At 56.3% G+C, this 12766-nt stretch overlaps 1 protein-coding gene across 1 annotated transcript in view; it reads right to left on the bottom strand.

Moving 5' to 3' along the window:
* The window catches only part of TLN1 (talin 1), a 35433-nt gene extending 22827 nt beyond the window's left edge, over positions 1 to 12606 (bottom strand). Inside the window, exons 1-12 of the mRNA XM_027907253.1 lie at positions 12523 to 12606; positions 6233 to 6396; positions 3967 to 4064; positions 3603 to 3732; positions 3233 to 3385; positions 2797 to 2939; positions 2248 to 2375; positions 1678 to 1738; positions 1285 to 1389; positions 807 to 962; positions 467 to 568; positions 175 to 252 (exon numbers count right to left, since the gene is read on the bottom strand). Coding sequence (XP_027763054.1) covers positions 175 to 252; positions 467 to 568; positions 807 to 962; positions 1285 to 1389; positions 1678 to 1738; positions 2248 to 2375; positions 2797 to 2939; positions 3233 to 3385; positions 3603 to 3732; positions 3967 to 4064; positions 6233 to 6362 — 1284 coding nt within the window. The 5' untranslated portion in view covers positions 6363 to 6396; positions 12523 to 12606. The remainder of the gene's footprint in view (positions 1 to 174; positions 253 to 466; positions 569 to 806; positions 963 to 1284; positions 1390 to 1677; positions 1739 to 2247; positions 2376 to 2796; positions 2940 to 3232; positions 3386 to 3602; positions 3733 to 3966; positions 4065 to 6232; positions 6397 to 12522) is intronic.
* Positions 12607 to 12766: the final 160 nt, after the last annotated feature.

Raw genomic sequence — 12766 nt, 5'->3', positions numbered from 1 at the left:
AGGAAATACCTGGTGAAGCAATGCCCACGGACACAGAACCAGGCTCCGTGGGAGAGCTGGCATCAAAGGACTAGTAGCTCCTCCTCTAGATATGCTGTGTTGCAAGTTTGGCTGGAGCCTGCTCTCCATTCAATATCTTCTTGGCAACTATCTTGCTCCTGGAAGGAAGACTTACTTCTTTGGAGACACAGTGTCTTCCAGCATGGTGGACTCCTCATCCCCCTCCAGTCCAAAGTGATCTTTGCTCTTTTTCTGTGGAGGGAAAGAGAAGGTGTGTCAGACAGCATGAACCTCCAAGCCTTCCCCTTCTCCTGCAGCCCAGACACTGTACCAGAGCTGCAGGGCTCCCCTGCCCTATCTCCAGTTCTTCCAGCAGTACCATGTGCCGATGGCTGTCTGGAAGCAGCTGGAAGGGGCACCTTGCACCTCTCACCAGTTATCAGTGCACTCCTCAGCACAGCCTCACCTTTTTCAGGATGATATCTATGTAGCCAGCAATCAGCTGGGCGATCTGTTCCCCCTCCGTCGTCTGCACCGAGTAGTAACCATCCTGGTAATCTCCAAAATCCTGCAACAGCAGGGCACAGGGTAGCACCAGAGCAGAGCACTGGAGGCCACCCTGAGCCCCTCTGGTATGCGCTAAGCACCCGAGCGCCAGCCTCCGGAACAAGAGCTGGGAGGGGTCCCAGAGGACGGCAGGGCTGTGCCACTGTGGGGCAACACCCGAGGGAGGGGTTAAGTGAGAGCAGCCCCCCACAGGGGCACCAACAGGGAGGGAATGTGGAGGACCAAGCACTGGTCCTTACCAGGGTGAAGCTCTTGGGTGAGGCTGCCCAACGCTTGATGTTGGTCAGGCTCCACTCCTGAATCACTTCCTTGGTTTTCTCGTCCACACGCATCACACATTCCTTGGTGATCCCCAGCAGCCGTGGCACCAGCTTGTTCTTCCCCTTCATCTTCTCCTGTGGGCCACAACACAAGGGCTGTGGGCTACCCCCAGGATGGATCCATCCAGGCAGAGACCTTTGAGACCTGCTGTGGCTACCAAACACCCCCAAGGCCATGCTTTCCGATGGTGACAACTACCATATGGAGCTTGGAAAGGAGAAAAAGCATGAACCAAGGAGTAGGAAGACACTGCACAGTGAAAGGCATGAAGGAGAGGCAGACAATGGACATGTAAGGAAAACTGGAGCAACCTGTGTTGAGGGGTAGTAGCTGGAGGCACAACAGAGGGAGGAATTTTGGTGGATGAGATGAGGGACCAGGGGGCTGCTGCCCTACCTTGACCAAGAAGAAGGAGACCCCGTAGGTCTTGAGGGAACGGGCAAGTTTCACATAGCGAACTTTGGCCTCGATCTCACTCATGTTCCCGCAGTTCTTGTGGGTCTGCGACAGCAAAGACAGAACATTGCACCAGGATCCATAGTCCTGTTTGTGCCACCGTTCCACAGCCTTTCCAGGCTCTCCCTGCCCCATAAGCATCCCCTGCCCCTGCTACAGCATCCCTCTGATCTCTAGTACATCTCAGGAGCTGCCTTGTCTGCCCACCTACAGTTCCTGCTCCTGTTTCCCTCCCATCAGACTGCTATGTGCTGCCTTCTGTGACAGGAGCACGCTCAGCCTTTAGTGAGGAGGAACAAAAAGCCCAGTTTCCAACCTCCCTGCTGCACCTACCATGAAGATCTTGCGCTCTCCTTTCTGCTTGATGTACTCCTTAGGCAGGAAATCCTTGAGCCTGCCAAGACACAGCCAAGACAGTTGTTATTAGCAGAGCCCAAAGCAAGAGTCTGTCTTCAACTGTGAGGAGATCCAACCCAAAGCCTCAGACAAACCCCTGCCAGGGCACGAGCTGGAAGATTCTGGAAGCAGAATGGATTTGGGAGAGGTTGTTACAGCTATGAAAGCTGTCCTTGGAGCTGCCCTAGCTGAGTGGGGTGAAGGTGCTGAGGATGCAGCCCTTTGTGTGGCATCAGGGCAGGCCATATGGTAGGCTGGGGATCCCCACTGGAGCTGGTTGCATGTTCCTGTAGGGGTGCCAGGGGGAGCAGGATGGCAGGATGGGGGGCTGGCACCCCTTGCAGCTGGTGTGGATCTCCACACTTGGGCACTGTGCTGTAAGGAGGAGAAGGGCTGCACCAGAGGCAACCAAACCCCTGGAGTCCCACAGGGAGGTGTGGTGCTGGGTACTGCCAAGCTACTCCACACTCTTCAAGACAAAGCCCAGGGGCTCCTCAGGACACTCACTCCAGAAAGCCTGGCTTGTGCTTCTGCTCGTTGTATGGCCCAAACTGGATCTGGCACTGATGGCCAGCAAACTCACAGGCTTTGTCAAAGGAGACAGGGTGTGAACCGTTCAGGATATCGTCACGAGCCTGTGCGGGAATAGAAGACACTGCTGTGAGCTGGCCAGCCACGCAGCCCTGCCATTGTTCCCCTCCACACCAAGCACTACCTCTTCTCCAGACTTAAAAGAAGTTGCCCTGAAAAACAGGAAGACCTAGAACCAGGCTGTCCCCCACAGGGAACAGCATCAAGCCTGGGACAGAAACAGCAGCAGGACTTCAGGATGGTCCCTGAAGCTGACCAGACAGATGAACCAGACAGCTGACATGGGACTCCCTAGGGAGCTCTGGAGTACACAGAGGGCAGGGCTGGGATTGCCAGCATTAGCTCTTACCCAGCAAATAACTGGGTATCCTGAAGTACCCCCCATGGTGGCTCCTCAAAAAACCTTCAGCCACCAGCCAGGGGCTGGCACTTGGCAGTGGAGCCAGATGCCCTGGGAAGCTGTACCTGCACGTAGAGCAGGTTGAGCTGCACAGGATCTCGCGAGTCCACGTTCTGGTCAGAGTAGAAGAACTTGCGCCGCAGCAGCAGCGTTTCGTTGTCGTCGATGCCTTGCTCGCGCAGGGTCCGGCCGTGGTCCAGCCAATTCACTGCAGGCAATGTCAAGGCATGAGCAGGGACAGGCCCTGAGGCAGGGCTGATCCCAGCCCTGGGGCTGCTCATGAGGACTGAGGAATGGATGCCTGCCTGGTGCATATCGGCTCTCACCCCTCTGTCCTGGGCCCCAGGCAGGAGACACTCCAGGAGGTGTGCACACACATTCCCTCGTTATAGACCTCTCCGTTCTGCTGATTGGCTCTTCCCCTTGCAGGGGGTTCCCTGCTCCCCTCCCCACTGCCCTCAACACAGGCTGACCTCATCCCCAGCACATCCAGGCACCTACACTCATCATCTGTGTGCAACTTCTGCTTGAGCTTCTCCATCTTCTTCTCATCTCGCAGCAGGGTCTTGTCCTTCTTGAGGGTGCCAGTAACCTCCTCCTTCTTCTCTTCCATAATCTCCCGAACAAGCGAGTACTCATCATAGTTTGTGATGCCTGCGGGACAGCAGAGAACCAAACTCAGCATAATTTTGCTGCCAAATACAAAGCACAGAGCAACGCAGGGGTGCTGAGCAGTGTGGCCTCCCCAGCGTCACACACCCCTTGGACACCCATCTGCTGCAGAGTTGCTGCCACTCCCCCAGTAGCCTGTCAGATGCTGCCATCTCTCCCCACCTCCCTTCTTCCCCCCATTGCTGCCCTCTCTTCTCACCAATCCGGGCACAGATTGTCATGAGCATGTCTGTGACAGTTTTGGAGTCATCCACCATCACTGTTTTCACTGTCCCATCCAGCATGCGGATCTTCAGGGGCCGCTGCTTCTTCTTGTATTCCATGGTATCCTGCAGGCACAGCAGAGCACAGCTCCCAGTGGTGGAACCAGTGCAGGGAATCCACATCCCACCGTCATGCCAACAGCTCCCAAATGCCCAGTGCAATTGTGGGGGGACACAGTATGCTGCAGGACACGATGCAAGGCAGCAGGGCAGGCACCCACACAATCTCCACACTGTGGGCACATCCAACTGTGCAGCCAAGGCAAGTACCAGCTGGAAGGACGTGGGATGGACACTTACCCCATTACGAAGCATGTAGTAGTCCAGAGCCTTCCCAGCCTCCAGCCAGATCCCTTTCTTTGGGTCTTCATCCGAGAGGAACAGCCCAAAATCATTAGCTGAAAAACAGGTAAAGTCTCTGCCAGGGGAGTCCTGAGCAGGACAGGGCCACCAAGACGCCAGTCTGTGCCCAGGGATGTGCATCAGTGCAGCCCAGTGCATGAAGCACAGCAGCACTGTGAAAGCTGGAGCCTAAACCCAATGAGTGGGCAACAAAGCTGGCAAGCAAGCTCCGAGGTGCATGTTTTACCACAGATATCTATGGAAAAAAATCATCTGAAGTGTGCCTACACAATGCCCAACTTGGAACTGACAGACACCACAGAAGGGAGAGCTTGCAGTTGTGGTTGACAGCTCTCCAAAATCTTCAGGGCAATGTGTAGTAGTGGTGAAAGCAAGGTAATAAAGTCTTGGATCACCAGGAAAGGTGGTGGGAACCGGTATATAAAATCTAGGCAATTGACACCTTGAGTACTTCGTGGTGGTGGACTCTGCACCTCCCCAGGACACAGAAGAGTTTGAAAGGATGCAGAGAGAGGCAATTTAAATGACGGAACTTTGGTGTGAGGGACTAGAATTGCTGGGACTCCTCTGTAGAGGAGAAGGCTGAAGGAGGATGGAGTGTCAGAGGTGGTGAATAATTGCTGTTCACCAAATTCTGCTCCCTTGGGGCTCATGAAAGTCCCGCTGCTGGAGCCTGGGCAGCAGCACCTCAGCTCAAACTGCATTTTTATGCTGCTCGAGGCCAGGGCCACGCCTGGCTGTGCCCTGGAAAGGTCCTTCTCCACCTCTGCAACAACTCTGTGCCGCAGGCTGTCTTGGTTGGCTATGTTTATAACTCGTCATCTTGTTGGCAGCTCTCTTTGGGGAGGGACAAATTCCTGAGCTGCCCTGCGCCTGCCTGGCTAACACTGCCGTTAGGATCCTACTAAACAGGGAGCAGAAAAACCACGGAGGCTTGCCATTTTATTTTTAAAGTAGAAAAAAACCCAGCAAAACCCCAAACTGTTTTCAAAGCAAATTCCAAGAGGATAACTCTAAAGCACTGAAAACTGAGCAGCTTGCCCCAGATCCATAGGCTGGGCGGGGAGAGGCACTTCCTGAGACAGAGCAATAGCAGAGCTGGAAACTTACACTGAAGCTCCTCCAGCCCAAAGGTGACAAAAAACCAGGGCAGCTCAAAAAGGGAGCCAGAGTGCCAGTGTTTAAGGAGAACAAAGAGAAACAAAAGCTGCAAGGAAGATAGGAGAAGAAAAGCCGTGAGAAACCGAAAAGGAATTCAGGAATAAGAAGTTCCCTTTAAGGCTTTAGTCTTGCTGTTTTTTTATAAACAGGCTGGCTCACGCCCAGGAGCAGGAAATGCAATGCTCCTTCCAACACCAGTATAGCCCTGCATCCACAGACATCCAGTCCCTCTCTGAAACTGAAAGCCATGGTCTGCTGGACTGATGACCAGTCGGGCATGGTGTGAGAAGGCATTTCCTTTCATCCTCAAGGAATTTGCAGCTCCCAGATGTCGCTGCGCTTCCCCTCCTCTTCCCACGACTCCTGACCTCCTCTCTGCTGTCTCTCCCGGGTGGCACAGCTGCTTTTGAGGGTTGCAGGGACCCAGGAGAGCCTCCGTGACAGTGTCCCAGAGCTCCAACCCCCCCATCCATGATGGGGACAGGTCATATCCGCGTGGGTGTGAGTCACGTCATGAGCCAGAGGCTTAATCGTGAGCCCAGCAGCAGCAGGAAAGTGCTAGAGCTCAGAAGGCTTAGAAAGGTACTGGAGCACCAGCACTAGGTCTTGCAGAGAGCTGCTAGTGGGAGACAGACCCAATGGACACTATACACCCCCAAGGAAGGAAAAATTAACATAAATGCTTATTAATGTTTGTAACGACCCTTGCAACCATTCAAACACACCTAGCCCTGGCTAGTGGTGATGAATGCAAGTAGGACAGAGGAGCAGAGACAGAAAGGGCAGCAGGCTCATGTTGCTTCAGGAATATTTCACTTCCAAATGTCGTTTCCTACCTTCCAAAGCCCCAGATTTCTTCTGGGATGTTGAGGAGGGAACCTGAGAAGCTCAGACCCTCACCTCAACGAGGCAGGAGGACTTGGCCTTTGCTCCCCCCACCCCACCACTTCTCTGGGAAAGCACCACAGAGGCACAGACAGAAGTGAGAAGGGAGACCAGTGAAATGCCAAAGGCACGGCAGCCAGTCCCCCCACGGACTTACGCTGTCCCATCTGGGCCTCGGGCACCCGCTCCCGGATCATGCGGCAGGCGTCGTACACCATGGTGGAGGGCTCGAACTGCATCGTCTTCACCACATTGCCGATGCTGATCTTCAGCGAGAGGGCAACCATGGTGGCGGCTGGGCTGTCCCCACTCCTGCGTCACCTGCTGGAGGACACAGAAGGGTGAGCTCTGGCTGCTGAGCCCGCTGGTGCACTGGGTCCTTCCTCCTCCTCCTCCTCCTCCTCCTTCTCCTCCTCCTCCTCCTCCTCCTTCTCCTCCTCCTGCTGGGACACCTCTGCTGCCTGAAAACCAGGACCCAGATTCTACTGGCAAGCAAGGGCTGCAGCCTGTGCTGGTGAGCCTGTGAGGGGGTCCCACTTTGCAGACGCTGGGATCTCCAGCCAGCACTGGGACCCTCACCTCCTCGTGCCAAGGTCCCGAAGCCAATTTTACTTGCTTGCTGGAGTGACAGCAGCTGGTACCCAGTGGAGATGCTGCCAGAGAGGAGGAAGCGAGCATGTGGGAGAACACAAGATAAGAAACTGTGGGACAGCAAGATGGAAGGAGTTATAATTAAACCTGTGATGACACAGAAGCCACAAGAGGAAAACCAAGCTTTGACCCAGAGCTGGCAGGCCCCTGCCACAGCTATCAGGGCCCTCCATGTCACCAGGAGAGTGTGCTGAGCTGGCACCCTGTGCACAGAGGGACGGAAAAGCCTGAAGCTGCTCGGGGAGGCAAGATAAGGGCACCAGGCACAGAACTCACATGTTAAATACAATTACCTGTGGAAAGCACCACTCACACCCAGGGAGTGCTCAGAGATCAGGGTCTGTGGCAGCAGCTACTGGCACAAACCCAGGGTTGGGGAGCCTGTGCACAGGATGATGCACAGGAGGGCAAGGGACTAGCCATGGCAAGGGCACGCCAGAGCTGTACCATGCCATCTGAAACAGGGAACAAGCTGGATCCAGCCTGAACCATCAGCTTCATAGAATAGAATAGAATTAAAGAATCATCAGGGTTTGAAGAGACCTTTAAGATCATCAAGTCCAGCTGTCCATCCACTACTGTCACTGTAACCCCTAAACCACATCACTCAGTGCCAGATCCAGATGCGTCCTTAACACCCCTCCAGGAATGGCGACTCCACCATCTCCCTGGGCAAACTATTCCAATGCCTGACCACCCTAACAGTGAAAAATTTTTTTCTAATATCTAATCTGAATCTCCCTTGTCTCAACTTAAGGCCATTTCCTCTGGTCCTCTCACTGTAGGCACAGTAGAAGAGGCTGGCCCCGACCTCACTACAATCTCCTTTCAGGGAGTTGTAGAGTTGAGGGCTGAAGAATTGCCCAGAGCAGCCTCAGAGCAAGTGGCCCTCAACAGGGCTCCAAAACACCAGATTTCATGACAACAAATCAGTACTGCAGTATTCTTATAGCAGAGTGAAATATGAAAGAAATAACCGAATAAGGTTGTAAATAAGACCCCTGCTTGCCTGATGCAGCTTCTAAGAGCCCTTTCCTTTGGGTTTACCCACTGTGCAGCAGCTTTCAGTGCTTTCCCACATGCCTCAGGCTCCCTACATCGGGTCCTGTGCCCCCGTCCCACTGCTCCCTGCCCTGCTCAGCATTCCCAATCCTCATCTGGCCCCAGCCTGATGCTCTCCAGCAATGACATGCCTTTTCCTCTCTCAGAGACTGCTCACAGGGAGGGAGTCTCTCTGTTCTGCCAACCCAAGCTGCCTTGTCCTTAAAACCCAGTGGTGGGAGGTTACAGTGTGGGATGCACCACATCTGCATGTTCTCTTTTAGACTGATTTGCTCCTACCAGGCTTCCTATTAAGGCTGTCAGGGAAAGCTTATCGTGCATCCTCAGCCTGGCCTGGGAAGGTTCTTGGGTAAAATGTGCTGGCAGCCTTCCTTGTGCTGTAGCAGCCCACAGTGAGCCTCTGCGTCCCTGCACAGTGCTGCCAACTCCAGTTCCCCTGGAAAGGGGTGCACAAGTGGGGGCTGATCCCAAACATAGACCTTAGCGTACTAGGGGCAGGATCTGCATCCAGTTTTGGCCAGGAGTGAGTCAGAGGGCAGGGGCCCTGCTCCTGCAGAGCCACGGAGCCATGCTGGTGGTGCAGGGTGGGAGGCAGGGACTGAGGAGCGTGCCGCCTCCGCCAGCACATGGAGCGGCTCCAGCTCTGCATTCCTGAGCCGTTCTGCAATGTTTCTGCGGAGGCCCGTGGCCCCCACTGTCTCCGCTGCTGAGGAATGAAATGCATTTTAGGTCCAGAGCGAGGGAGCCCATCGGCACAGGGCATGAGGTGGCAGAGGCACCCGCCCGTGCCATTGCCATCTATCCAGAAGCACCAGCAAAGCTGTGAGCTGAGCAAACGAGGAACACCCTGTCATGGAAAGGGTTTTCCAAGTATTTTATATGCAGGGCGGGCTGCTGCGGTCACCAAGCCAACTTCTCTATATCTAAAAATATTCTCAAGTTGAGCATAAAGCTGCCTTCCATCTCTCTGCAGGAAAAGGAGAACATGCCACCGCCACGACAAGGTCAGAGACCACAGAGGAAGAGGAGGGGAGGACGCCGGACAGTAGAGAGGAAGTGAGAGGAGCCAGGCCATGCACCGCCATTTCTGCATCCTCTTCTTGCCCTCCCAAAGCCACCCAAAATCCAGCACTGCACCACAGGTACCCCTTAGCACACTCTTCACAAGGGCCATCATGCTTTCCAAGACCCCCCAGGAAGATGGGGAAAGTGACTGCTCAAGCCTTTCCACTCCCAAACTCTTACAAAAACAACAGAGCTGGGCAGGGAAGATGCTGACATCAGGGAAGACCTCAGAAGAAAGGTAAATGGTTCACTGTAATTCCCATATTCTGTGGGAAAAGTTCACGCTCCAGCAGCTGAACTTTGCTGACAGCAGTGTGTAAAGCCGAAATGCTCCCTGCTGCATTAAGGACATCTCCTCAAACCCTGGGGAGATTTGCAAGCAAACGTGGCAATTAATCACACGAGGTTTGCAAATCCTCTGCCTGCTCCAAGGGCACCAATGCAGGGCCCAACGCCTGCAGACCTCTCCCTGACTGGAACCGTGTGGGGAAGGAAAAGCTGGACTAGACATAACAGATGAGACAGCGTGGGAGCCTGGCAGCACAAACCAGGAAAGTAAAGTAAAAGGACATTGGAATTCAAGCTGTCCCACTGGAAAGTAAAAAACCAAAAAACCCCAAATAAACCAAGTCTCGATGAATACACACCAGATTTCCGTGCTGTCTCACCTCCAGAGCAAGCACACCCATTTGCAATCAGCTGTCACTATGCAAAGGGCACCAGAGCAGCCGGAGTAACACACTTCTGCATTTTACACCAAGCTGAGTGCAACCCTTTGAACCACGGGCATGTTCCTGAGCTGATCCCAAAACGATGAGGGGGTGGGAGGGAGGCCTTGGTGGGGTCCCACCACTTCCCTGAGGAGCTGTTGCGGCTTCCTCCCGTCTCACCCCACACTAGGTGAGCAAAACCAGGGCAGTGGTGAAGGTGCAAAGACAGGGTCAGCACAGGCAGGGTCAGTGCAAACAGCGCCGTGCTGGCCCGAGGAGCCACCGCGTCTCTGCTGGGACCACTGACAGCAAGTTTTCCGTCACGTGATGAAACTGCTATATTTGTGTCGGCCCGGTTCAGTGCTGCAGTAACAGCTACAGAGGAGGGTTTGTGTCTTAAAATGACCAAAAAAAAAAAAAAAAAATCGACCAAAATTCAGCTGCAGCCTGCTGGAACGCTCACGGTGAGTTTCTAGAACAAGCTCAAAAAGCTTCAAATGGAACCATTTTGCTATTTTTAATATGTCCTTTCTAAGGGATACTCCAGATGAGGTTTCAGGTTTTTCCTTTTTTTTTTTTTTTTTTTTTTTTAATTTTTTTTTTTACAGCAATACCTAATTTCACCTGGGAAAGCCCCCACTCCTGACCACCCCTGGACTGGGAACTGGCTGCAGGAAGCTTTATCAGCTGCAAACCAACACAGTGCCGGGGTTTTCCGCAGACACAGGGCCCCATCACTCTGGCCACTGGCACAGCCAGGCGGGTAGCAAGCCACCAAACTGCAACATCTGTCAGCAGTGGCTTGGCTGGTATGCTGGCATCTGCACAATCAACTGGGTCAAAATTAATCTGGTAAGAAGCTGGACCAGGTTCTGGCTGGGTTCTCCGGTATGGGACACAGAAGGCACTGGGGGCAGACGTGGGAACCTGCCAGCAGCCCCAGCTGGTGATGGTGCCACATGCTCTGCCTGCTTCCTCTTTCCCAGCTGCACGTACATGTCAGATGGGAAAGCAGTTTCTTCTCTTTTGCTGAGGCCAAGCTTGCCCCTGGGGAGCATGAGTGGCTAGCAAGGTCAGACACAGCACCCCTGTGACCACTCAGCTGTCACCCATGGTTGGGACAGCAGCATCCTCTCACCCTCACAGGGAAGCAGCCCTGCTCTGCATGGGAAATGGGCAGGGGACAGGCAGCCAGGCTGGCGGATCACAGCCACAGCCTCCTGCCTGCTCACATGCAATGAGCTGAACCAGCTCCGGCCTTTAACTGCCCACGTTTCACATGTACCTCCAAGCCTGTCTGATTCTGCTGGGCATCCCCTGCCCTCCAAAGCAATGGAGCACAAATTGTGGCACCTCCGGACTGCCCACTGCCAAGCAGGCATGGGGACAAGGGGGACTCCAGCCACAGCCTCTGCTGAGTTCTTAGTGAGCTGGGCCTCTGGCACAGGACCCCAGAAGCAGGCTCTGGGGTGCACTGGGTACTCTCAAAACCTGTGGAAACCACTAGGTACCCTGATTCAGGCATATATGCTTCCCAGGGCAACCGACTTGCCCAGCACTACACTGCTGGACAGGCAGAAAGGGGAAAGCAAGGGGAGAACGTGGCTGAGTGTTTGGGGTCTTTTCCACCCAGTAGCCAGCAAAGCTCACTTCTGGAAATGAGGGTGCCCCACAGGTCCCCGTCGTCTCTTCCTCAGCTTTCTCACTCCCCTCCCTAAATCTGCTGGGACATGTCACTTCGAGAAGCACCAAATTCCTGCTGCTGCTATTCAGCAAGTTGCATGCTTGGCTGGTGCTCCTCACGCACCATGACCGGCTCATTTAGCCCTTGGGGGGGTTTCACCCCACGTTCTGCGGGGGGAGATGTGGCACTCAAACCCTTTACTGAGCAACTCACAGGTTCTGGCAAAGATAAAAATCCCCAAAATATGTCCCCTCCCCTTCTCAGCAGCGAGGCTGCGGGAGAGAGGAGAAGGGAGTAAACAATTATTGCTACCAAATATGGATCTAACAGCCAGCGATGAAGGCACGGCAGAAGCATGTAGACATCCTGCCGGCAGATTCAAAGGAACGGGGAGCTTGCAGGGGCGCGGGCAGGATCCGGTGGGGAACAGACAGAGGATGGGGCAGGGTTTTCCTCGGCCGGTTAGCCGCTCCAGCCGGGACACGGTGGGGACGCAGGCCTTTCCCCGATGGGGACCAGTCCTGCCCTGCAGGACTCCTACCCCAGCGCCCCAACTCGGAGATCCCCGTCCAGCTGTCCGTCCCGGTGGGAGCTGCTGCAGCGACCTCCCTGGCTTCGGTGTGGCCACGGGGAGCGTGTCCCCTCGCGTCCCCACCCAAAACCACGCAGCGGGATGCAGACACCCTTTCCTCGCGCCCCGGCAGGGCGGGCAGGGCGGTGCGGCACAGCCGTGGCCGGCCCGCCCCAGAGCTCTCTCCCCGGTCCTCGGGCCGGTGTCCGCGACCGGGCTGGTCCCGCTCGGCCCTCGGGGACCCCCGAGGCGGGGACGCTGGCCCGGAGCCGGCCAGCGCGGACTGCGGGCCTTGCCCCGGCGGGGCAGGGCAAGGGCAAGGCCGGGAATACCGCGGCCGCGCCTGCCCGTGCCGCCCCACGTCCTCCGGCGCCGCTGGTGCGCGGAGCCGCCCGCCCCGGGGGCGATGGGGGAACGCCCCAAAGCCTGAGTGAGTCCCGGAAGTCCCCGGGTCACTGCAGCGCCGGGGACGAGCCCCCGCTGAAGCAGCGAGGTCCCGGCAACCGGGAAGACGCTTCCTCCCTGCACCACCCCCCCCGCCCGCCCCGCCGTTCACCGGGCAGGGTGCGGGGGGAGGGTCCGCGGGACATCCATTTCCGGCAGCCCCCGTGAGCCGGGGCGCCGCCGGCGCGCGGGGCCCCGCTGGGCGCCCCCCCCCCTCCTCCCCGGTGAGCGGAACGCCGCCTGTCCCCCGTCCCCGGTACCTGTGAGCGGGCAGGAGCAGCGCGGCAGCCCCGCGGAGCCTGAGGGAGCGGAGCGGGCCAGCCCCACCCGCTTCCCGCCGCACCGCCCCCCTGCCGCGCATGCGCGGGGCGCCGCGCGCCCCCGGGGCCGGCCGACGCGGCCCCGAGGCCGCGCTCCCGCATCCCGCTCCCGCATCCCGCTCCCGCGGCCGGCGCCGGTCGGGAACGGCGCGGATCGCCCCGGGGCCCCGGCACAGCTCCGCGC

This window comes from Empidonax traillii, unplaced genomic scaffold, assembly GCF_003031625.1.
Source record: "Empidonax traillii isolate 1590-97213 ecotype Southwest subspecies unplaced genomic scaffold, ASM303162v1 scaffold26:size2357266, whole genome shotgun sequence".
NCBI classification, from domain to species: domain Eukaryota; kingdom Metazoa; phylum Chordata; class Aves; order Passeriformes; family Tyrannidae; genus Empidonax; species Empidonax traillii.
This window is presented reverse-complemented; position numbering and strand designations above follow the sequence as displayed.